General features: G+C 37.2%; 1 protein-coding gene and 1 long non-coding RNA gene across 2 annotated transcripts; both read left to right on the top strand.

The window, feature by feature from the left end:
• The first annotated feature begins 365 nt into the window (after window positions 1-365).
• On the top strand, window positions 366-16,028 carry LOC121328146 (WD repeat-containing protein on Y chromosome-like). The gene is made up of 12 exons (XM_041272704.1): window positions 366-398; window positions 2,068-2,277; window positions 2,389-2,471; window positions 8,177-8,269; window positions 8,537-8,582; window positions 9,635-9,681; window positions 11,267-11,384; window positions 12,478-12,547; window positions 12,677-12,917; window positions 13,229-13,334; window positions 13,679-13,830; window positions 15,902-16,028. Exons 1-12 carry the CDS (start codon window positions 366-368, stop codon window positions 16,026-16,028), a joined length of 1,326 nt encoding a protein of 441 aa, XP_041128638.1.
• Window positions 16,029-17,712: 1,684 nt separating this feature from the next.
• LOC121302036 lies at window positions 17,713-19,451 on the top strand. The gene is made up of 3 exons (XR_005947680.1): window positions 17,713-17,784; window positions 18,529-18,574; window positions 19,392-19,451. It is a non-coding gene; the product is annotated as an uncharacterized LOC121302036 (long non-coding RNA).
• The last annotated feature ends 7,522 nt before the right edge of the window (window positions 19,452-26,973 follow it).

The following is a 26,973-nucleotide window of genomic DNA, read 5'->3' on the forward strand; positions in this document are numbered from 1 at the left end:
AAAGTGTAAGTTATTAGCACTAATTAATTATCACTATTCGTGAGGCAAAGGAAAAGTACTGTTTGGCGTTATTCTTACATGATTATCTTTTTACTAGTCTCGCTTTAAGAATGTCAGCAGCCTATGTTACCCTTGAAATGTCCTTTGGAGTCATGTATAATTGATGCTTAACACAGACCTCCTGGTTTCGGATTTTATTGTTAAGGAAACTTCAGACCTGTGAGGAGCGGCTACCAGCTCCTTGTTTGCATGCTACAAATATATTACTATAGCAACCCTTACATCTTTCAGAGAGACCAGTGAGTGCACACAAATCCTGAAATTCAAAAACTTTTTGAAGGCTTTACATTTGATAGAGAGGAATCATGTCTAATGCTTTCCCAAAACCAAAGGAAATTGTAAGTGGACTTTTTAAAAAAAAAACTGTATGTGTTTCTTTGTTTAATTTTTGTTTTTTCTTTGCACTATATATGTGGCCATTTACGTGTATATTGTGAACATCTAATGTGTATTTGTAGGCAAGGGATTATTTTAAAATATGTGTAGAAACTAGATTTGGTAAATTATGGTTATCTGTATTGCTGTGCGAAAAAAATCTGCTTGGATAGGTATTTGAAATGAATGAATGTGTGTGTGTGTGTGTGTGTGTGTGTGTAAATCAATCAATCTTTATTTTATATAACGCCTTTCATAGTGGACCACCATCACAAAGTGCTTTACAACATGCAGTAACAACAAGAAAATCCATAACACTTTAAAATGCAGAGAAATGCACAATATGTGATATACAGTAAAAAAAAAATTCAGAATACATTATATACAGTGGAAAATTCATAATATATGATAGCATAATACATGAAATTGTAGCAACAACACAGCAGCTAATAGTAGATATCAGGCTTAAAGAGCATGGAAAGCAAGAGAGAAAAGGTGGGTCTTGAGAGCTGATTTAAAGCGAGCGACGGTGGGAGCATCACACACCGAAGCTGGGAGAGAGTTCCAAAGAGTCGGAGGCATGAAGCTAAACGAGCATTCTCCAAGTGTGGTGCACTTTTGCTTATATGACTAACCAGTCTATATACAACTAACACATGTGATCCAAAAGAGGAATGATAGCCTAACGATGTGACTCACACATGTACTTAGAAAACAGATCTAATAATGTATCCTAACTGTAAATCAGACAGTAACCATGCAAATAACCCAGAATAATACTAGTATTGAAAATATCACTTCTGCAGTTTTGTGGATAAAATGTTAAGTTACTTAATATGTGGGAACTCGATACATTGGCCTAGGTATTTGTTGTTTTTACCACTTTATCTCTTTTCTGTTAATCAGTTCAGTTGCAATATTTTTTGACATACAAAATAAAGTGGCTCTAAAACCCTAACATGTGTTCATTAAAAAACTCTACAGAAGCAGATTCTCAAAGCACTGGCAAGCAGAAAAGCAGAACCAACAACAACACATGGGTGAAACTAATAAAGAAAGGGTCATGATAGTGTGATTTTTCATTATAAGCACTCGTTCTAAAAGTTTCTGATTGTGTTGAAATAAATTTGGATTTCACCTGACATTGTTTTCCCGTTCGGTGCTAAGAAAAAGCCTGATCATTTTTTAAAGACTGCCTCTCAGATTTTATTTAGTTTTAGATTTTTAAACCTTAAACCTTAAAATAAGAACTCCAAGTAATACTCATATACTGAACAGATAAGGGTTGCACGAGAACGCTGTATTGAAAACCAGGACCTGGATGTATGGAGAGTGCAGGCCCTTTATTAGGATCACTCCCTTTCTTATAGTAGTCACGCTCTGGGATCTGTTTTAATGATATAAATACCACAGGGTTTTTTTTAGTATATTAGTTCCTCTGTTTTTTTTCCTCCTGTGGTGATGTTTATACCACATTAATAAAGGGTTTATTCAATTAAAAACATGGCAGCGCTTGTGAAATGCTTCAGCCACATTCTAAAGGAAAGCGCTCCAGGATATTTTGGGCAGCTATATTCAAATCTGTACCGTGTATCATTTCACTGACTATCTTCATTGTTCTCTGACCACCAGGTTGGGTATCCTGACAAGGAGAAGCCGTCCTCATTCTCGGCTAGAAGGGTAACTGTCCACCTTCCAGCCCAGGTCACAGAGATACCACACAGGGAAGCAATTCTCAAAGTCACCTCCATGCCAGACAACAGCCTGCTCGCAGTGGGGCAGGACGGCTTGGTGTCACTGTGGTCTCCAGAGCTCAAACTCAAGAAAACCAGATCAGTGCTTGTGAGTAAAGTCAAGTCAAGGGAATGTTAATGTTTATTCTGCCAGTGGTCTTTCCCTGTGAGTGGTGAAGGCACTGACGGTAAATGTTTTGTTTCATTGCAACAGGAAGAGAACAAACAGCCGTCCAGAACACCTAAATGGATTGCAGACACAACTTTGATGCCTCAGTACAACAAACTTGTGCTTGGTACCTGGTGAGCACTTTCACAGATCTTTTCAAAATGTGGAGCCTTATGCACAGATTCTGTCTGTTTCTGACATATGGAGATCAGGATAAATGCCTTGAATCTTCTCCAAACTTTTATCACAGACCCCTAACCTCATACAGGGATAGTGATTTGGGTATGATCTTGTAAACTCTTAGTTTTATTGAAAATATTTACACGATAATGAGAACAAAATCCACTTTAGTCATGTCACACCTGCAAGGAGAAAGCAGTAGCAGCAAACTGAATGAACAAAGATATCGATGTTATGACAAACTGCTTAAAGTGAGTGACGATGATAGGAGTTAATGCAATGCCTTATGTCTTCTCAGCAAGAGCACATGGTGACTCATTTGTTTCAGAGAGAGACAATTCCTTTGAAAACATATGTATGGCTTAATCATTATTCAGCTAATCTGGCTGCCATTACAATAAAGGTGAGAACTTGGTTACTGGCTACCAACCAACGGCATTGTGCACCATTTCATCTAAATGAATAGTTGTGCAACTCATTATAATCTCTGATGCACTCATTACAGAACTGCCATGCATTCATGGGTTTCAAACAGAATAGGAGTAGAAAGTTCTTTCAGTTCCTGCTTGCTCCGATGCAATGTATATCCTGACAACTGCCGGGGAGAGTGAAAACAAAGGAGTAATTACTAGTTTTGTGTTTCCTTCTGCAACTGGTGCTTTGCTTTGTTTATTTATTTCTTTTTTCTTTTGCTTGTTTATTATACTGTACTTGTCTTTTGTGTTCCCATCTGTCGGCACCAGATCCCAGATCTTAATTGGGAATTACTTCTCAAGGGTTGGGTTGTACCTGAAAATATTACTGTTCCAGTCTGACTGAGACAAAAACAAAACAAAAAAACAAGAAGCCACTGCTTATGCATTTAGCTTAGAGTTGTCTATTTTAGACCATATTAAAACCAAGAATGACTCAAAATGCAATTTGTGTCTTATTTCTTTCCCTGATTTACATGATTTGGTCCACTCTGAGAAGGATATTCACTGGTTACCAATGGGTATGGGCTGACCAAAGAATACTTCTCTCAGTAAATCATGTAAGATCATAGCTACTGTATGATTTAAAAAATACAGTAGGCTACTATTTGAAAACTTATGCTCTACAAATGTTTTGAAGGCCTCTATGTTATCAAGAACAGGAGTGCCATAAAAATAATTTTCTGAAAGGAATAATATAATTATAACAGTATACAGCTACCAAAGAATAGCTCAGGACAATAAAATACCTACTTCTTGATTGTTTTATTCCATACCTTTTTTCATTCCTGTCACCAAATATGGCTCAGTAAGTTTATTTGTATATATAATAGCATTTGAATTACTTATACATAGGGCATCATTTACTAAAGGGCACTAAACGTTATGGTGAATGATAATTGCAATTATTGTTCACGTTAATGATTTCCGTATTTACTATTGCAATTGTATTCATTATTGCGTGAAATAGTGGGCATATTATGGTGCACACTCATTTTATTGTGCTATACTATGGTAGTCAGAATGAATATGTGATTTGTATGGTAATGCATGATAATATATTTAAATGAGCATCCAGCTCAGAATAATAAGATGAGCTTCATTCACACCATATTTACTGAAGGACGTTAATTGTAGTGCACGCATTAAAGTGATTATTTATTAGTGCGCATGGGAACCAGGCTTTAACCACTGATAGGCGTGCTATTTAAACCTCTTTTTCTGAGCTGAAAACTAGTGTTTTTACTGACTCAATTAGTTTGATTCATTCAGTTTAGTGAATCAGTTCAACAGATTTGTTCATCTGATTCACTGATTCATTAATGCAAAGTAAATACAGTGCTCATCCGTTATAACACGCCCCATTATAGTGCGGAATCGGTTATAACACGGTAGGGTCATGGCTCTCATTTGCTCCATAATGCCATTACAGCAGCCCTCTTATACTCGTTATAAGGCAGAACACAAATAGCACGGTTTTGCAACTATGGCTCCCCGCTATAGCGTTATAAAGGGTACAGCTTGCTGAATTACTTGGTTATGAAAATTAGTTTGAATGGTAAAAGTCCAGAAATTAAATTTATTGTCTAGGTCAGGGGTATCAAACTCATCTGGCAGTCAGGGCCATTTAAGTTCACTTTATAGTATAAAAATAAGCAGATATAACTAGAAGCAGCTTTCTTAGAACACAGACAAAAAACTCAATATCACAAATTATTATTTTTTATTCAGTGCCTTTCATAGTGGACCACCATCACAAAGCTCTTTACAAATTACGAGACTAGGATGTGCGAACTATACAGCAGCTGCACAGTCACTTACAACAACATCTCACCTGAAAGACGGAGCACAAGGAGGTTAATTGACTTGCTCAGGGTCACACAGCGAGTCAGTGGCTGCACTGGGATTTGAACTGAGGATCTCCTGGTTAGAAGCCCATTTCTTTAACCAGTGTAATATAATGGAGGGGATAGAAGAGTACTTTACTTTCAATGGAAATCTCAAACAGAAGAAATATGTCAGAGTATATAATGCTAAGTCTCAATATTTAACGTATAACGTTTTTAACAGCACTGGAAAGAAAAAAGATACTGGCAAGCTATGAAAATGTGGTTTAGCAAATAGTACCACTATGAAATGTACCTTTTTATGACTTCCATCCACACACTTGGCACATCTTGCACTGCACACTTGGTAACAGTGCTCATTACCTGTTCAAATTTCGTAACTTTTCCACATAATGCCTGTTGATGCACAATGCACTGTAAGAAAACTGGTGCTTCTGCATTTCTTCCTTTAATTTTTTGCAACACTCTGCTAGCCAGTCCACTCTTTTGTCCAGTCATATAAGGTGCACCCTCTGTTGTAATCCCGGCTAGTTTCTTCCAAGGTATTTCTGCAATTTCCAAGCCTTCTTGTTATTCATGCTTAAACTTAAAACTTCTTCAATAACATTAAAGTTAATATTACCTGTCATTTCAGTAATACGCTCAGCAACCTTGCTAAGAGACAGACTGATGTTAGAAAAAAAAATCTATTTTTTCAGGGCGTACTACATCAGCTGTTTTAAGCGTGCACCTTAACAAATTCACCACCTGAAAAAGGTTTGGCAGCACATGCAATCTCTAAAACTGGCATCCACAGCACTTTCAGTTTTTCTTCTCATTTTCAGAAGAACCTTTCTTTGAGACTCAATAGACTAATTTCCAGTAAACTCAGAATATATTCCTTTGTACAGCATGTCATAGTAACTTTGCATCATTTGCATGTTATAATTTTTCATAACTGCAACCATTGCACTGCAAATCAGACATACTGCCTTGCCATCAAAATTAGTCAGTGAAAAAATAATCATCTTGCTAACGATTTTGGAATCTTTTGTGTTCCGCCTCCACCTTTTGCTTGCGTGACATCTCCAACTACAGTACCGAGAAAAAGTTTGTGAACCCGAATGATAATTATGGAAATTCCATAGTTTTACCATGATATCCTTCTTGAATCAAAACCTTTTCTTAAATATCCAATAAGGTTTATATTAACCAATTCCATTTTTTTTAAAACAAAATGATGTATAAATTAGACAAACAATAAGTAATTAAGATTCAAGGTATGTGAAAAAGTAAGTGAACCCCTGGTTTTATCAGCTCAATTAAGGGGATAATTAGAATCAGGTGTTTAAATAATTAGGTAGATCTTCAGGGGTGAGTTTGGGAGGCCCCACCCTATATAAAGATCAGAAACTTTGTGAGTTTGGTCTTCACCATACAGGTGTGTGGGAACAAGTCATGCCACGATCAAATGAAATCTCTGAGGACCTCAGGAAAACAGTTATTCATGCCCATCAGTCTAGAAAGTCTACAAAACCATGAGTGGTGATGTGATGAAAATCCTAAGGGGCTCACAAACTTTTTCTCGGCACTGTACTTTTTGGCTACTGATTTTAAATTTTACGCAAAGTAAAATAAAATAGTTTAAACACGTCATGCCGTTCATTATTTTAATGTTCGCTTGCTGCTACATCCTCAAGCATAGTTGTGTGCTGTGCTGTTAAATGTGTGCATGTTGACAATGACCTGTAGCCATTCGTACAACCATATTTACTGCTGGACTGTACGGTTACCTCTGATATTGGCTTAATGGGAACGTCACTCATGCAATGCAGACTGTGCGTGTTGAATACGCATGTTATATTAAAGAGGCGGATTGTTTTAAAGAAGAATTCCAAAATAATACAGTACCTCAGTGCAATTTTAGAAACTAATGGGCAGGCTGCCAAAAATTGCCACGTGGGCCGTATGTTTGACACTCCTGCTTTAGAGTATTAACTATTAAACTATGCCATTCAGCTTTAGCTGCAACATATTTAATAACGTGCAATTTACAATAACAACAAAAAAGCCCTGCTAAAGCTCAATGGGAATTATATTAAATTTCCCACAGAGGACAGGTTTACAGAATGTGATAGTTGGCTTCTACTGGCTACTGGCACCCCGATTCATGGAGCCTGCTCTGCAGGGTGGCAATTCCGACAAGGAAGAGAATTGAGGCTACGTCTCATCAATCAGTATTTCTCGAGTAAGCAGAACAAAAACAAAAATATGCCATTGCACAACATGACTTATTGTATATGCATTAAAGTAAGGAATACATGTTAAAATTAAAAGGTAAGCAGTGCAGTTTCACTTTACGTTGTCTCTCTGTTCCCTGCTGAGTGCTGTGCTGATCGCTCATTTTCAGTCAATGTAATTGTGAACAGGATAGCTGATGGGTGATGTCAGACCAGAAAATACAGATGCACAGTACTGTGGTTGAATGCACTGGTGCACAGATTTATTAAAGAAAAGATTTAAACAAGACAGAAACAAAACACTGAACAAACAAAGTGCCAAGTTGGCCAAAAAAACAGATAAAACAAACACTGACCCACAGCTGTGCTGAGCTGTTTTAGCACGAGTAGCAATTGTTATTCTTTTCTGTTTTGTTTCTCCTGACTCTCCCATTCTCTCCACAGTGAACACCCAAGAAATCCATGCTGCTTTTATATATAGCTGTGCCAGGACTCAATTAATCCTTCAGCTGAGTCCAGGCACAGTCTGCACGTGAACTAATTGTGACATCCCTGTGCCCACATGCCAATGTACACTTTAACTCACTGTGCTACATAACCCAAACTATACAAATGAAACCAAATACACCTAGGGGCGGGGTGTACCCCATCACTGTAAGCCACGTCCACCTTTACATAAGCTACTGACCAAAAGATAGGCCTGGACTGCTGGCGCTTTTTATATGAGGGCGCTCCCGTCTAATCTCGGACATTATCGTGTGCATTAAATTATTGCTTGCACTAAATTTAGTGTGCACTATGGCATGTAAATGAGCCAAATAGAGTGCACATAAATTAATGTGTTCTCTTTTAGTAGATGGGGCAGTAAATTTAGATTTATCATACATGTTAGGCTCACTACGTGCGCTGTAACTTCAAATTCAGTGCCCTTTAGTAAATTAAGCCCTTAGCGCTCTATTTACTAAGCTTTAATAGTGGTCATATATTATAGTGGTAACATTTGCAGTGGGAATCATGGCATCTGTGGGTCTGTTATTGGTTTGATTTATTAAATGAGCATATTGATTATGCACTTATGTAAAGCACTGTTTGTTTTTGTTTTGTTTTGTTTCATCTCTAGTGATCGTGAGTTACGACTGTATGACCTCTCTAACTTTGGACTGTATTTCCAAATCACAGGTCTTGAAAGCATGCCTTTACAGCTAGACTATAGGTAGGGTTTTTTGTGTTTTTTAAAACATTTTTATATATTTTGCGCTTAAATTAATACTCATTCCATTTTACAGCAATAGTAATATGTTGTTATTTCCTGATCAAGTAATTCTTAGAAATTCATATTTTGACATATCTCTGATAAGATCACTGTTGTAAGAGGTGTAGTTTCAGCTATAATTACTGATATTTATAAGAAAATAAAGATATTACATATTCTTCAGCCATGTCCTGCAAATACATGCCTTTTTAAATTTATTTGTTTTAGTTACAAAGGCAAAGATGAATGCATATTACTGTATGGCGATGACCAGGTAAGAAAAGTTAGCCTTTTTTTAGATATCGGTGTTCTGAGGATAAAAATGCCTTTTTGCACTGGACACAAATGTAACTGAGATACAGCTGAATGCTAGTGCACAAATATGTGTGTTTTGTCCATACATGTACTGTAACACATTTGATACCTGTTTTGCAAAGGTGTCAAGTGAACTTCCCTCTCACTATTTAGCAGCATCAGACATGATGGCACCCGCAGGTCCCCAAATGGCTCACCTGGTAAAAGCAGTGCCACGTGACATGCAGGGAGAGTCATACAACCAGAGATCGCAAGTTTGAATCCTGGTTGTGTGAGGCAGACGGTCTTCACTGGGGACTCGGTGGGTTGGTGGGCACCGCATTGGCTTTGGCGCTCCCAGCTTTCCCGGTTTCTCCTCACTGCTCTGCATTGACCCCCACAAGCCAGGTGCCGAGGGAGCTTGGGGGCAGAGATTTGCTGGGTAGGTCTTTGTCCTCCAGTAGCCTGCAGGCATCCGCTCTCGAGTTCCTGGGTGTAAAAAGACGCCGATTGGCTCGTGGGATCGCAGGATGCCCTCTGAGCCTCGGGTCCCTGAGCTGTGTGAGGAATCGCCGTGGTGAAGGTGAAAAATAATAATAGTAATTGGGCATTCCAAAATTGGAAGAAAATCAGGGGTAAAAATAATTGGAGATTCTGAATTAATTTTTTTTAAAAAAAGATATGATGGCACCCTCTAGTGGGCTGAGCAGCACAAACTGAGAGGTGCCAGGAAGTATTTGACCCTTATTGACCAGTAAAAAGTGACAGCAAGGGAGTTATGCAATTGGTAAAACTGTATTCAAATACAAAAACATGTTTCTAAACCCAAACATATACAGCATATACATACAACAATGAAAGGAATGCAAGGCAAGTAAAATATGTAAAAAACAAACACATATCTTTTAGACATACCTTCTCCTGTCAAAATCAAAGTTTTTTATGTTAACAGGATAAGAACACCCAGCGACAAAGAAGGTGGAGAGCTTGAATTAAATGTTTACAGTATTTTCATTTCTTCTCATTTCATAGGGATGTGTAAATATCATTGTAATGACAAGAGTGGGAGAGACTCTGAGGTATTTATTATATATTTTCTGCGACTTATATATATATATAATATATATATATAGATATATATATATATATCTATATATATATATATATGATATAGCAGGTGTTTCGTCAGTGTCAACTGACACTTGGTGAACCACAAAGTGTTTCAGTGCTTCTGCAGTCCAGTCGGAAGAAAATCTTTGTTAAACAAATTTCTAAAGGGGGTACCCCCAGGTGTCCAATGTTTATGAGTTAAACTGACTACAATATCTCAAAAAAGTTTGCAGTGATAAGCACACCAGCAATCCAATTTTGTATATGTAGTGCAAATGCATATATTTTCGATGCAAAATGCTCTGATTCATTTGCATGTGCTTTATATAAAAATCTTATCAACACTGTAAAATTGTGTTAAAAATCTTAATTTCACAAACTATATTATTTAATTCCTTGTGCACATTTATTGAGGACTGTATATTTATTTATTTATTTATTATTTATTTTTTCATATAAAAATTAAATAAGGATGTTTTACTGAATAGTTCTTAGCGTAAGGTAAGATAGGAGAGTGTCAATACATCTGGGCACCAGTGCGTATATATATTATTGATATTCAATATAAGATCCATAAAGTATTTCATTAGTCGTATGATTTCTATGATGTTACTTAGTGTCGCTGGAAAAGCTAACCTAACATGAACTCACCATAAGCAGGGACTTGAGCAGTAACTTAAACTGAATGATTGTTTCTGTCTTATAGTACTGTATACATCTACTGCCTTGAATTGCAACGTTTTGCACAGATATGGTACTTAACTCTCTGACAGCTCATTTAAATCAAACAACACACCACAGAATGATGAGAATTCCCTGAAGCAGATTGGCTTGCTGAAAATGCAGACTCTTTTGTGCTGAAAACCATAAAATGCAATCTCATGCATTTCCCCAAAATAGACCAGAAAGACAGATTGCTTACTGTGCTCCTTCCCTTGACAATTGATAGCATTTCTGCCAGAACTTTCAGCCATGTGAGAGCTAATTGCACAGCAAGGGAATAGTCCCCTTTCATTAAATGAGTTTCTGCAGTTCAGCCAAGCAGACTCAGCAGACTCAGCAGACTCGTTCATTAACACAGGTTTTTGAAACTATAGGTATTGTACGGTAACATATATATTTATAATTTGGAATCAGGCACAGTGATTAACAGAACAGTTGCTAATTACTGTGATTAGATTCTATAAAACAAGCAGTATTGTTAAAAATGTTTATTTTTGTTGTTGTTGTTGTTATTTTCATTAAAAAAATAATGAGCATAAAGCCTCATGCCAGTATATAAGGTCTGAATAAAAAATACCTGGTCCGTAATAGGTTAATAAAACAAAAAGTTAAAAGTCATAAAACCACAATGACTTCAACAATTAGACTGATAACAGTTAATTTTCCATAATTGAATTTATGCTACTTGCAATTAAACTGCAGTCGATTTATTTTTATACCAACTGAGTGGGCTTCTTTGGACATAAAAATGTTGTTCTGTAATATAAAATGAAATTATAAAAATGTATTCATTTTCTGCTATAATTTTCTTTTGTATTCTTTGCTGTACAGAAACTGGTCAAAGAGTCAGCCAGTAGATGGGATTCCTAGTGTTTCTGTTGAGGCTATCACTGAGGGGGGAGCGGTCAGCTTCACCCGTTGGAAGGTGCACAATGACTGGGTCACAAAGGTAGGGACGATCCCTTCAGCTAGTTGTCCTGGACTAGCTTGAAACGTAAGCTTATTTTTCTTTTATGACTACCCTGTCGATGAGATTTGAAGATGTCCTCCATACACAGATATTGTTTTCCCTTGAAGTATCTGTACCTGTTAATGTTTTCCATGAAGACATTCTAAAAATCTCAGTTCATAGAACCAATGCTAAAGACTGGGGGGAAAAAAAATGGAACATTCTAAATTGGGAAGAAAATGGGGGGTAAAATAAATTGAACTGGTAAATTGAAATAATAATAATAATAATAATAATAATAATAATAATAATAATAATAATAACACTGTGCAACAATTTATTTATTTTTTTGTTCCTGGGTAGTAAGTGTTATTTCCTAATTGCTTATGCCTCAAAAGTATAGAACATGTGAGTAGTTTTTCGAGATTTACAATTATACTGTAAATACAGTATAATTGTAAATCTCGAAAAACTACTCACTTCTAAATCTTTTGTAGTCATCTTTGTATTACTTTAGTATAAATACATGTTAATTTAGATTTATATGTTGTTTTTTTCTGACTTTATGTGAACGAAAAGACACACATTTGCCCATTTTCCCATTGGAAATAGTGATATTTTGAAATATCACTGTCCTGGTCACAAAAGCAAAGTTTGTGGGGAATAATAGCCATTTTCTGTACTTTTGAGGCATAAGCAATTAGGAAATAACACTTACTACCCAGGAACAAAAACTATGTTACAGGAAGTGTAATAATTTTTTTTTAGTGTAATAAATAAGATTCAAGAATATGCTTTCCATACATTTAATTTGACAATCCAGTTGTGGTCCAAATAAAGGCCTTATTGACTCTTTATCTTTTATCTTATGGACTGCCAATGAATGACTGCCAATGATATAACTCCAGTACCATCTAGTGGAGATTCTGCACATTACAATAAAAAAGACAACCCAACAACCCAAACCTAAATGTGAATTGTGTGACCCCAGAATACCAACACCTCTGCACGCCCCAAACGATAAACACCAGCTAGCAATAACATATTACATACACTTTACTGTAAACATTCACAATGCTTGTGTCTGTCACAGATCAAATACTGCCACTCTATTCAATCAGTGATATCCAGTTCAAATGACGAAGACACATCTTTGGTAATAGGTGAGACATTATTTTCTAACAATCAGTTCATTTTGGATTTTATTCAGGGGATGAATTAGATGGAGATGCTTAGCAATAAAGAGGATACATTCACTTTATTAACACAACACTGCACCTGTTTAACACCAGGCACTGTTACTGGAACCAAGAATGTCCTCCAAAGACTGAAGGAGATGTCAGATGCTGGTAGTGTGAAAGGCAGACCCCCCTTGCAGACAGGCTCCTGTGTATCTCGCAGACTGAGCTCAGATGAGTCTGTCTTCAAAGCCTACAAAGGAGTGAAAACCTTTGATTTCTCCAGGGAGAGCAACCTGCTTGTGACAGGAGGATTAGACCGAGCCATTCGCCTGTGGAACCCCTACATCCCAGGGTATACGAGCTCATCTCTCAGAGTAATGGCTTATTTTACACAGCATACACAGTACTGCATCTGTCATGTATTATAGGGACATTAACTGGTGCCCATAAGTATGAGCACCTGGTAGTTTCAAATACTCAGTCAAATTTAGCTCTCAATGTACATTTACTTGTAAGTTAAATACTTTATTGACTTCCAGTGACAATACATATTTCTGTAGCATTATCCAAAATAAAAATGAGCAATAATACATTTAGTAAAGATAAGTCCATAAATACTGCCAATGAAAATACAATGCAATTCTTGTGGTATCTCCCTCACAGGTGGCCTATTGGTTTACTCCAGGGGCACAACGCACCAATCAGCTTCCTGCACATCAGCACTGAAGAGAGCAGGATCTATTCAGTTTCCACGGACAACAATGTTATGGTTGGAAATTTGCTTTTGATTTTAGCAATATTGTTTACTTAGCAAGTACTCTCAGCCAATCAAAACGGCAGATTTCAGAACCTTCCAGTACAGTAGGGGTTGTCTTGTGCACAGCAGACATGGTATAAGAGACAGGGACAACTGTACATATTCATTTAGATTTTATTTCAATTTACTCACTGTTTTTTTTTTTATTATTATTATTTTGATTTAAATTGAAACAATACCTTAAATTGCAGGATAAAAAGCAGCAAACCCAGTGTCTTTCTGCCTGTGATATGTCCTTTGTATCTGATTTATGTCACTTCTGATCTGTGTAATATTGTTGCTGGCATTGTTCCCAGGTGTGGGATATGGAAGACCAGATCTGCTTAGCCAGTATCATATCCAGAGCCAGTCAGATCAGAGGAATGCTGTCAGCCTGCTACTTCTCGGAGGAGCTGGGAGCTGTCTACATTGCCACTGACACTCTCGCTCTGCTGCAGTTCAGACACAAGTACACAACAACGCTTATGCTATTATTATTATTATTATTATTATTATTATTATTATTATTATTATTATTATTATTATTATTCCTCTCTGTCTTGTTTAAAAAGCAGTGTGGTATATAGTGTGCACAGTTGATCCTCAACATACTATATTTAAACATTTCAATAGTATCTTAATAGTAGCTGTGCATACACTACTGTGATATTAATGCAGCTGTATTATACAACAGGTTTCTGTTTTTTATCAAATCAGATTTATTTCTAATATGACCCTAATATTAACCATCTGATTTGGATAATAATTTATAACAATTTCTTCAATTTGCAGAATTGGAAGTGAAGCTGTGCCACACACACCAGTAGTAGCTTTGCATTTCTAAAGTTAATATAAAGTTAAAATTTAGTTTTACAACAGGGCATGTACATGGCTGGCATTAAGTCACCCAGCTTGGTGTATATATAGACATGCTGTGGCTTTTACATCCAGTCGTGAATTCTGGCATGTTCACAGAGCTAGTCATGGGGAACAGCAGTGGAAAGAGAGTGCTGTTGATGCCTGTATTTGCCTATAACATGATTAACTACTGTATGACTAGTTATACAGATGCAAGTTTGAGGCAATCTATACAGCATTATATCACTCTTGAAGTTAACACTCATAGGTAATAAACCATGTGATATGGCCAATTTATTATTGCATCATTGTGTCTTCTCTGGTGCCAGTACCAAAAATGCAGCACTCTACATCAGCTAGATAAGCCACTGCATGTGTGGATTAACCCCATGACTTTATGCCAGCCCTGCATATCTCTGTATCACAGTTCTATCAAATGGCTGAAGATCATACGTTGTGTTTTTCTCTGAGTATATTGTAACTGAAAGTATATGTAATAAATTCTAGATGTTACACAAGGCTCCTTTTGCTTAGTTTTACTTCACACTGCTGTTAAACTGGAATAGCTGTGTTAATTCTCAGAGCAGCCACGTTATGATCAAAGTGTTTCCTTCATTTCAAGCGTTCTGTTTTTGAACTTGACCCATATTGATGCTGGCTCCCTCATTACAATGACGACCCATTTACAGTTTATTTTTATTTTTTAATATAGTTATTCAGCGTACTTTAGCAAGTCAGGGGAGTAAAAATTAAAAAAAAGGAAAAGTAAATTGGTTCAGGCAAAAAGTTCTAGTTGAAAAACTATATTCTTAGATTGTTCTGCTGCTACACAGTCATCGTGTAGCTTAGTCAACACACCCAGAAAAGATATACCTTGCTGTACTTGCCAGTTATTACTTTTGTGCTTTTGCTGCAAGTTTTTAAACAGGTTAAAAAAGGGTTTAAACTCATTAATTGTGCAAATGCTTATTAAACTGAGTGCTTCTTTCAGGCAAACCAAGGTATAAAACACTTCAAGCCCCACTATTGCTGTAGAAATGTTAAAATAATCAGTGTACTACAATAGGGACTACATCTTCGGAGACAAAATCAATGCTATATGCTAACCTGTTACCTGATGTAATTAAATAGGATTGACATGGCACAGGCCATTTGTATCTAATGACACACTTTTTCCACTAGTAGTTACCATGTAAGAGCAAGGAATAGTGGTAGTTACTCAGTTATTACTATGATATTACACAGTTACAAATGTCTGTGTTTGGGGTTGACATGATGTAGCATGCCTTGTCTTATATTGACAGATGTTACAATTGTCATTTGTACAAAAAGCTGCTTCGATTATTTTGAGGTTGAGTTAAAACACATTCAAGTTTAACCCCTTTAAATATATCATAAACATCAAGAAAACATGGTGAAGCACAGGCCTGCATGGTAAAGCAAGACAAAGGTAAAGCATGGGACAGGACGTTGTGTGGTCTGGAGGTTCAATAAAGGCGCTTGTAACCAGGAGGACCCTGGTTCAAATCCTGGCTAACTGACTCACTGTGTGACCTTGAGCAAGTCACTTAACCTCCTCTCCATCTTTGTGGTGAGACATTGTTGTAAGTGACTCTGCAGCTGATGCATAGTTCACACACCTTAGTCTCTTAAGGCTTAAGATTTCTTTCCTTTCCCTGCAGAAAAACAGAACTCAGCAATGCCTCCACCTCACACAAGGGGCCTGTCCTGTGCTGCCGCTACAACAAGCAATTCCAACACGTCATTAGCTGCTGTGAGGGCTCTGTGAGTACTCAGCCCTCTTTATAGCAATGTTAACCTGTTAAACTCTAGGTTGCATTCTGAATTGTTGGTGCGGGTGTAGTATTTCTTGATATTGCCTATTATACAATGGTCCTATTGATTTTGATGGGCTTTGTGATGTCACAGCCATGTCAGCAGGTACGTTAAGTAACTTGAGTGGCTTGGAAAATCTCAGTGAAAGAACACATTTAACGGCATGCTCAGTTCTGCTCCTCCCGCTACAGAGCAAATTTCATCAGTGATCTGAGTGAGAGGAAAAATTCTCACACACCCAGTGTCTCAGGACATTGTCATGGCACCTCATAGCCATCGCTTAATCACAATATGGCACTCCGGGGCATGTGTCATCGTGGGATATTGCCACTTTTCGTGCAGAGGTACACACTTGGCTGAAAACACACCTGAGCTATGGTAATATATCCCACAACCACACACTTAAGCAGCTCGTCTCCAATTTATTGTGATTGTAGATTCGCTTGTTTTATTTAGCCCTAGGTCCCCTCACCACAGTTACATCTACTTATCATTCCTCTGTTGTTGGGAAACTGTTTACAGGCTCTTTCTGGTGTTTCTTTCAGTCACACTGTCTTCTCTCACAGGTTTTCAAAGTATGGGACCTCAGCACAGGAGCCCTTGTTTTTGAATTCAGTGGAGTGCAGGGAAAGGCTGCTGTTACCTGCATGACTCTTGATGCCAATGGAAAAAGGTTCAATACTAGCACATTTATACAGAAGGAGAACAAAAATATATTAATCAATAATGGTTTAGTGCGTGCATAATGTTATTTTTTTATGAGCAAACTTTAAACAAATTCCAGCAAATAACTACTTAAAAAGATTATTACATTAGCACATTCAGTTCTTAAAGACATGATGTGGAAGGTTTTTTAAATCTAATTTCTAACCTCTCATTAGAATTAGTAACATTGCCATGTGGTGTGTGTATGTATGTTCTAGTTTTATGAACAGAACTACTGTCTGTGTGACAGATAATACAATAACAAATATTTCCATTTGTTTTCCAAAAACTTCTTCAGTGCATGAAACCACATTGAAAGATCCCTGCTTTGTTGTGCTAAATATTTTTTTGCTTGTTTTGTTTTTTTTAAATACAGGTTTATGCTACTTTTTGGTACCAAGGCTGGGACCAAATCAAAACATTGACAACGCACTAATTGCACTTAACAAAACTGTATTTAATAGCATTTTCTTTCTTTTTTTTTTTTTTGTATCTTATTTCTTCTACTCATAAAAAGAAAACATTGTTAAATACAATTTTGTTAAGTGTAATTAGTGGGTTCTCAAAGTTTTGATTTGGTCCCAGCCCTAGTCACAATTATTACATCTAGGCTAGTCTACAGCACAATGTATAATCTGCTATAGTGCTATATTTTATATTTCCAGATGTGCAAAGAAATTAAATAAATGTCAGGACAAGAAAGTCTTGTTAATGTTGCTAGTTTCAATAAAAGGTGAAGTGACTGTATAAATTTGAATACACTGGTTCACCATGTGGCTGTGCTGTGTTACAGGCTGATTACTGGGAGTTGTGATGGCTCAGTGAGGAAGTGGGATTACAGCAGTGGTCAGTGTGTATCAGTACTCAGACACGGTAAAATGGCTGAGTGTAAACTACTGTATTTACTGTACATGAAACCATTGTCAGCAGTATTGTAAACAGCAGTGTGTTCGAATTCCTTTACAGCGTCCGACATAGCAGATGAAGTCAACAGCTGCATCCAAGTTGAAATACACAGAAACAGGTACAGTAAGTTTGGTATTATCCACTTTGGCCAATTTTTCAGCTAACACAATGCTTACACAGTGTTAGTGTTCGAAACAATGACATTTGTACAAATTATAATGGGAATAAGTGAATTCCAAGGTCAAATCAAGTGATTCTGAGTTCTGTTGTTGCTGTATTGAGATTGATTCATTTCTCCCTGTACTGTGGCTGACTGACTTGCAGTTCTAAGTTCTGTGCACTGCAGAATGCTTCCTATTGACCTGTTGTGTTTGATTCCTGAGCTCCAGAAAGACAGCAGAGGCTATGATCTTTCAACAAACACAATTAGAAACATTGCAACGGGGAAAAGGGAATACAACTCAGAAGAGCAGCAACTGCACTAAGAACCACTCAGAGTCCTGCCATTCATCTTGAAAAGAGGAAAGGAAAGGCAAAGGAACATTCAAATGGAATTTTAAATTGCCGGAATTTATCTTTAAGCAGGACATTTTATGCCTTGATGAAACACCCTTGATAAAGTCATTTGCTCTACTTACTTGGAAATTGGATAGATAGGTTGCCCTTGGAGTAATTGAAAGAGTAACGCTGTACCCTGTAGTTAATATCATACGTATCATGATTCATGATTATTTTAATTGCTACCATTATTATGTGTGTTATGTTGTGAATATGTATAGAATTGCTTTTGCCTTCTCAACAGAATAAAGCTTAACACATATACTGTATGCATGTATTTATTTTATTATTTTTATTTTAAAAGGTATATAATATCTGTTGGTTGTGATAGACGGATCAGCATTTTTGCTGTGAGTATTTCCATAAATTCTGCTCTCCTCTTTATTACACAAACCCCTAAAATTACTAAGAGATGGGTGACTAATTCATCATTCAATGATCATCTCTTCTGAACAACATCCTCGTGGCAGACACTGCCATCCAGGGCAGGAGGTGCAGAAACAGGATCATGTGGGTTTTTTTTTTTTGAGCAGTTGTATTGTTCATCAGTGGGTGAATGACTTATTCTGTATATATTTCAGTACATTTCAGAGAATACAGTCAAATACATTGTCACTCCTGATGCATTTTAAAATGAAATGACCTTCTCGTCATTGGAGAATTTCAGTATAGCACTCCAGGTTACTGTCCTTCTCTGATAACGCCACTTTTCGTGCAGTGGTACGCATATTGGATGTAATATTGGCTATAATATTAAATCCATGACTTTAAATTCTTGATCATAAGATATATAAACCATTTGAATTCATCAGTTAGGCCTCCTGTCTTGTTAATTTAAATCCAAAGCAGGTTAACAGTTTTACAATTTTCTGTCCCAAAGAGACTGTTATTGTTTTATTTAATCTGGTATGTTTGTATTGTTAAAATTAGCACAATTATGTGGAAGCCCATAGTCTTAATCCTTGATGAGAGGTAGAAAATCTCCATAGGAAGATAAGTACATAAATGAGAAATACACAGCATTTCTGATACTGTTTCCTAAAAATACACAGCATTTCTGATACTTCCTAAAAATACACAGCATTTCTGATACTGTTTCCTAAAAATACACAGCATTTCTGATACTGTTTCCTAAAAATACACTGCATTTATTTTACTGTTTCCTAGGATCACCAGAATGGTGCCAGTGGTATTGAGAATCTCGGATCCCAGTGGCTACATCAAGAGGTAAGTTATTATCAGATAGATAGCTTGTCACTGAAGGTACCAAGCATTTCAGTGTAGAGACTGTGATGGTTTGGACCATCTGTCATGGTCTGGGTAAGTGGAGCGGCTGCTTTGCTCGGTGGGCCTGATGGTTCTGGATTCTGGACCAATCTCTGCTAATAGCAATTTTCCTCTTAAGTGACGTTGATGCTTGTCCTGATACTGTGCTATTGCAGATACAAACAAATAGCTTTCTTATTGGTGCAATTGCTGTACTGTATATACAAATACATTATTGTATAATTTCCATTAGTGCTGTACTTATAACATCTCATAAGTGTAACAATATAAAACTAGCAAGAAACTACCCTGAACAAAATAAAATTTATTTATTTATTTATTTTCACAAAAACTAAAATAAAATTGTTTCTTCTCAGAACAAAAAACAAAAATGACACCACGTCTCTTGCTTGATTGTGTAACATCTGTTTTGTTCCAGTTTTTGACACTGGAATATTAAATATGTCATTCTCTGTTATCTGTAAAAAAAAAAAAAAGTTAGAATTACGTTCCTTGCTCTAACTGCTTTGAAATAGTCCCGACCCAAGCTTTGGGTTACTGTGTCCCTTCGCGGTTGAGTTTAACATCATGTACCATGGAATTCACACAGCACCCCAGAGATCCAGAGTCACCCGCTTCACGCAAAACGAAACAGTAAAGCGTATTGTTTCTCTGTAATGCACAATAACTGGTTAAAAGCTTTTGTGTTTGTTGTAGCCCAGCCCTCACCGGGAGGAGATTGTCAGTGTGTCCCTGTGGCCCCCCAGTCTCCTCGCCACCTCCAGCTGTGCTGGGGAGCTGCTTGTGTGGAACCTCATTTCGGGGAATGTCTTCACCCGGCTTGACTCTGCAGACACAGCACCGCTCAGGGAGGACACAGGTAGGGGTCTGTCTGTCTTCTCACACTTTCTAGAGGAACCCTATTTTCACACTGTGGTCTAAACACTGAGCTCACCCACAACTATGATGGGGTTTTATTTTGCACAGTGTACAGTGGTTACCATGTACTGTGGTGTTTTATCCAGCAAGTGGCGATATAGAACTCTAATACCCCCTTCACACGGTGTTGTGTAATATTCTATATCCCATAGAATTCTGCATCCCTGCTTATTGTACTATATGCAATCAGGTGGTTTGGCAAGTCATCTTCCACACTTTCACCACGGGTTGTTTTGTTGGTATCCTGAAGTGAACACTTTCTTCAAATGTTAAGTTTAGGTTAAGGGTGAGGTCTATTTTTGCATTATTACGGTACATTGTTTCTTTTACTAATCAATAACCACTTGCTTGCATATAGTACAATAAGCAGGGGATGCAGAATTGTATGGGATACAGAATATTACACAACACTGTATGGGATACAGAATATTACACAACACTGGCACTTTTGGTCTGTGTGAATTGCCTATACCGTCACAGAGGTGTCATATTTTATGCGGTCTGAATCACTTTGCACTGAAGCGTCTTAACTCCTGTGTGAAAGGCTATGCTGGCACTGAAGAACGAGGTAGTAATTGGAGTCTGGAGTAAGCTAAGGGATTGTTACCTTTATGGGAGGACGAGGAGGTGAATTCACAGATAGAAGGGACAGTACGTGATGCTGGCATTTATCGCCATTGCCATGAAAACGATTTGTTGACTGACAGGTTTGAAGAACATAAGAGCATAAGAACAAAAGAAAGTTTACAAACGAGAGGAGGCCATTCGGCCCATCTTGCTCGTTTGGTTGTTAGTAGCTTATTGATCCCAGAATCTCATCAAGCATCTTCTTGAAGGATCCCAGGGTGTCAGCTTCAACAACATTACTGGGGAATTGGTTCCAGACCCTCACAATTCTCCGGTAAAAAAGTGCCTCCTATTTTCTGTTCTGAATGCTCCTCTGTCTAGTCTCCATTTGTGACCCCTGGTCCTTGTTTTTTTTTTCAGGTCGAAAAAGTCCCTTGGGTCGACATTGTCAATATCTTTTAGAATTTTGAATGCTTGAATCAGGTTGCCGCATAGTCTTCTTTGTTCAAGACTGAATAGATTTAATTATTTTAGCCTGTCTGCAGATAACATCCCTTTTAAATATAGAATAATTCTGGTCGCTCTTCTTTGCACTCTTTCTAGAGCAGCAATATCCTTTTTGTAGCAAGGTGACCAGAACTTAAACAATATTCTAGATGAGGTCTTACTAATGCATTGTACAGTTTTAACATTACTTCCTTTGATTTAAATTCAACACTTTTCACAATATATGCAAGCATCTAGTTGGCCTTTTTATAGCTTCCCCACATTGTCTAGATGAAGACATTTCTGAGTCAACAAACTCCTAGGTCTTTTTCATAAATTCCTTCTTCAATTTCATTATCTCCCATATGATATTTATAATGCACATTTTTATTGCCTGTGGTACCTTACATTCTTCTCTATTAAATGTAATTTGCCATGTGTCTGCCCAGTTCTGAATGCTGTCTAGATCATTTTGAATGACCTTTGCTGCTGCAGCAGTGTTTGCAATCCTCCTATTTTTGTGTCATCTGCAAATTTTAGCAAGTTTGCTTACTATACCAGAATCTAAGTCATTAATGTAGATTAGGAATAGCAGAAGACCTAATATTGATCCCTGTGGTACTCCACTGGTTACCTTGCTCCCTTTTGAGGTTTCTCCTCTAACCAGTACTTTCTGTTTTCTACATGGTAACCACTCCCTAATCCATGTGCATGCATTTCCTTGAATCCCTACTGTATTCAGTTTGATTATTAATCTTTTATGCGGAACTTTGTCAAAAGCTTTCTGGAAATCTAATAAACCATGTCATATGCTTTGCAATTATCCATTGTCAATATGGCATCCTCAAAAAAATCAAGCAGGTTAGTTAGACATGATCTCCCTTTCCTAAAACCATGCTGACTGGCTACCAGGATATTGTTACTATATAGGTAATATTCCATTTTGGATCTTACTATAGTTTCCATAAGTTTACATATAATAGAAGTCAGGCTTATTGGTCTGTAGTTACCTGGTTCGGTTTTGTTTCCCTTTTTGTAGATCGGTATTATGTTTGCAATTTTCCAGTCTGTCAGTACAACCCCTGTGTCAAGAGACTGTTGCATGATCTTGGTTAGTGGTTTGTAAATAACTTCATTCATTTCTTTGAATACTATTGGGAGGATCTCATCTGGCCCAGGGGGTTTGTGTATTTTAAGAGCTCCTAGTCCCTTTAACACTTTTGCCTCGGTTATGCTAAAGTTATTTAATATTGGATAGGAACAGGTTGACATGTGGGGCATGTTGTCTGTATCTTCCTTTGTAAAAACTTGTGAAAAGTAATCATTTAATATATTTGCTATTTTTTTTCTTCGTCTATGATTTTGCCATTTGTATCTCTTAGACATTTAACCTCCTCTTTGAATGTTCTTTTGCTGTTGTAATATTGGAAAAACATTTTGGAATTGGTTTTAGTCCCCTTAGCAATGTTCATTTCTATCTCTCTTGGCCTTTCTAACTTGCTTTTTGACTTGCGTTTGCAGTTCCGTGTACTCTTTCTGTGTATTGTGTTTTTCATCCCTTTTAAACGCTCTGTAAAGTGCCTTTTTTCTCTGAATATTTTTTTAAATTGATCTATTAAACCATTTTGACAATTTTGTTTTAGATTTAGATTTGTCTACTTTTGGGATGTAATTGTTTTGCACCTCTAGTACTACATTTTTTAAAATAAAGCCATCCTTTTTTGGTGGATGTTTTCTCTATTTTACTCCAATCTACTTCTGTTAGTCTCTGTTTCATACCTTCATAGTTAGCTTTAGTAATTACTTTTGGGGTTTTAAAAAATCATTTCAAATGAGACCATGCTGTGGTCTGAGTTTGCCAATGGTTCTCTGACCTCTGTTTTAGTTTTTCTGTCTTTGTTATTTGAAAAGACTAAATCAAGGCATGCCTCCCCTCTAGTCGGTGCCTTGACAAATTGTGTTAGGAAGCAGTCATTTGTCATTTCCACCATTTCAATTTCGTTGTACTCGCATGATCCCTTTGGCTGTGTGAAAGAGTTATGACGGTATTATACTTGTGCAATTTCGTGCTGTGTGAATGGACATTTTAAAGAATTTATTAACGTCTCTGAGATGGCATTTGTGTGTGAAAGGGAAAGTGTGTGAATTTCTGGTGGTCGTGGTCGTGGGGGGGGGGGGGTGTTTCTCTTTTTATATGTCACTGTCAAGGTTAGAAATAGGATTATCCAGTTTACTAACTAGAGTTTGATGGATAATAATAAGCATGAACCTGACTTTAACAGTAACAGCCATTGTTTCGAAATCTCAATTCAGCTTTAAGAGAAACAAATCTGATTAATTGCCTTTAACAATGCAATACAAAAATAGAATATTTCTGCGACACTTCACCTTTTAAAGTGCTTTGTGATGGTGTTCCACTATGAAAGGTGCTATATAAAATAAAGATTGATTGATTGACTGATTTTCTTTCTAGATGATCTGAATATTTGCAGAGTTCTCTTCATCCCCTCAAGGGGCCCCAATCAGAAGACTGCAGCATCCTTGGTAGCCAGTGGACCTGGAGGTATCAATACTGTTCTCTTACATTTCATACTTTTGATTGACATTCATGCCATTCACCCTTTTATCCAGTATACCCCTTCAGTTGAGTTGGTATCATGTCTTCAGTAGAACTCTGCTGTATACCAGATACAAAATCAGCTTCAGCTTTTGTTGAACTACAGGAGGGGATTGGAAATTATACAAATAAAAGGCAAGATTCAGAACTACCAGCGGTCATATCAGAGTTGCATCTGAAATAACAACAAGTAACCACTGCAGTGGCGTCTGGTTTATATCTCTGCAGTGGTGTGTGTCTGGTTTATATCACTGCAGTGGTATCTGGTTTATATCGCTGCAGTGGTGTGTGTCTGGTTTATATTGCTGCAGTGGTGTGTGTCTGGTTTATATCGCTGCAGTGGTGTGTGACTGGTTTATATCGCTGTAGTGGTATCTGGTTTATTGTTGTGTTCCCATTTCCCTGCCCTCATGGGACTGAGCAGTTACATTTGGCCTAAACACAAGTGTTATACCAATTTTAAAAACTCATGTCTGAGCAGGTCAAAAGACAGTCAGAACAAGAGAAAACAGTCTCTGTATTGGAAATCTACATGTAGTACAATGAAGTCTTTCAAATCCTACAAGCAGTTGACATAGTTAACCCTAACTTAGCTTTACTGAATAGGCTGCACATTGTGTCCCCTAGATTACGGCTTTGTTGTGTGTATTCCTGTAATCTCTATTTCAATACAATTGTGATTGTTTTGATATTTTTATTTACGTATCCCTGGTCATAAATCGGTTTTGACAAGTTACAGTATTCAAACCTGTTCCCACCCCTCAGAGTTTGTGCCGATCAGGTAGGTAATCAAAATGCTGAAAATGGGAGAGCAGTCAGGAACCACTGAAATGTTTCGGATCTATCAGGTTGGATTGAAGACGCCGTTGTTGTGAATTCAGATTGTGAGAGGAAGGCCTGAAGTGAAATGAAAATAACGAGTCAAAACTGATTAGTGACTAGGAATATGTTAATGAAAATATCAAAAGATATTGCAGGAATATGTACAATGAAGCAGAGTGCTAGGGAAAGTAATGATTTGTGTTGTAAACCCCACAGCCTTTTCAGGAACCGGAGAAGCTTAGATGGGCTGAATGGCCTCCTCTCAATTGTAAATGTTCTTATGCTCTAATACAGAACTATGTTATGTCACCAGAGGAGCCAAGGTGGTGAGTGCAGACCCACATCAGTCCATTTAAAAACATGCACCAATTAAAAAGTAAATCTAACCAAGTGTTTAGGCTAGTTCCTTAATCTTTTTTTTTTGTCTAGTCGACATATAATGCAAAGCATCATTTTTTTTTTTTTTTTGAGCTGAGGTCCAATTTAGCGGCTCAGTCCCTGAGGAACAAGAAAAGTGGAACACAATAAATCAATCAGCAGAGAGCAGCAGAACCCTGTGATGTCATTAACCCTGTCACCCTGCATTCCACTGCCGTGGTTCATTGTTGTTATCTGAGAAAAGATTATGTTACTAGTTCTGTACCTTGCCTTTTCTATGTATGATTTCCAATTATAAAAGGTAACCATGACGAATTGCCATACTCATTTTTCTGGTTTCCATTCTTAAACTATGTATTTTGTCATATTTTTTACATTGCTTGCATATTTAATGGCATATTCACTTTCATTTTAGGATGTATTCATTTCTGGAATATATTTGGTGGAGGAAAACTATTTGGACAGTTCAGTGGAGTAAGTGTAACTTGAAAATCACCCTCTTATACACTAATGTGTCTTTTATTGCCAAACATGGAGCTAGGTTATTACCCACCCCCTGGATGTACATGCACATGTCACACATATATCTAACTGCTTGTTCAATTGTAATGAAACTTACTAAGGCCTGTTTAGCACAAGCCATATTGACTCACAAAGTTGTGGTGTTACCAGTGTGGTAACATTCTGATAATGCCCTTGTGCTACCATAGTCCTTGTACAGAACCACTGCTTTATGATTGAAGATTTGTGTAACTTCTCATCTGTGTGTTCCAGCATGGTTATAGCAATTGTGTCATTTAGGACAGCAGTGATTAGGTCCTGTACAATAGAGAATGCGACAGATGTTAAAACAGACACCTCATATAAGGTCTTTCCAAATCCAGCAGTAGAGACAGATATCCCACCTGTAGAATCTGTGTCAAGTCTCCCAGAGGGCTGGGGTGTGCTAACTGGAGTCTGCTTTGGAGGTTAATTTAAAATATGTTTATCCAGAGAATCCCAGTGTGATGAAGAATTTTATTTGGATTAGGGCACCAGCAATGGCACAGTTCAGCTACATCCCCTGGATAAACCGGTACGGTGCAGTCTGGTGAATGATATTTGAAGTTGGATCAAGTAAAGAACACAGTGTGAGGACTTCTCATACATGTACATTAATCATTCAGATCATTATGATTTAAAGGGGTTTCAAAGTGCTTATTTGGGTTGAAGTTCCTTCTGTAATGGTTTATTCATTTCCAGAGTAATCAGGCCATCAGGAGGGCTTCCCACTCGACACGTTGAGACATGTCTCATGTGGTCAAGCAACATAAAAAAATAATGAAACCTGAATCAGTATGAAGATCTGATAGGCACTTTGCCTTTGTACACTGGTGTACAAGGTGTCTCTGCTAACCATTCCTACATGGTGTGTATCGCTTTAGTAAGGCAGTTTCTGTGCTGTGTGAAGGTTTCTGACTTGACTAAAAATAACAATATATAAAAGAAATTAAAAATGAGAAATATGTTAAGGATTTATCAAAGTTCCAGTACATCACATCTTGAATATAGGTGTCACCCATGCATAGAACATGACAGAGATCTGAATTCTCTGAATTTCACGTCCTAATTCTATGTTGTATGTAGGTGCCCTTATCAGAACAAACAAACTAAATGACACCTCCTACAATACAG

This window comes from Polyodon spathula, chromosome 1 (assembly GCF_017654505.1).
Source record: "Polyodon spathula isolate WHYD16114869_AA chromosome 1, ASM1765450v1, whole genome shotgun sequence".
NCBI lineage: Eukaryota > Metazoa > Chordata > Actinopteri > Acipenseriformes > Polyodontidae > Polyodon > Polyodon spathula.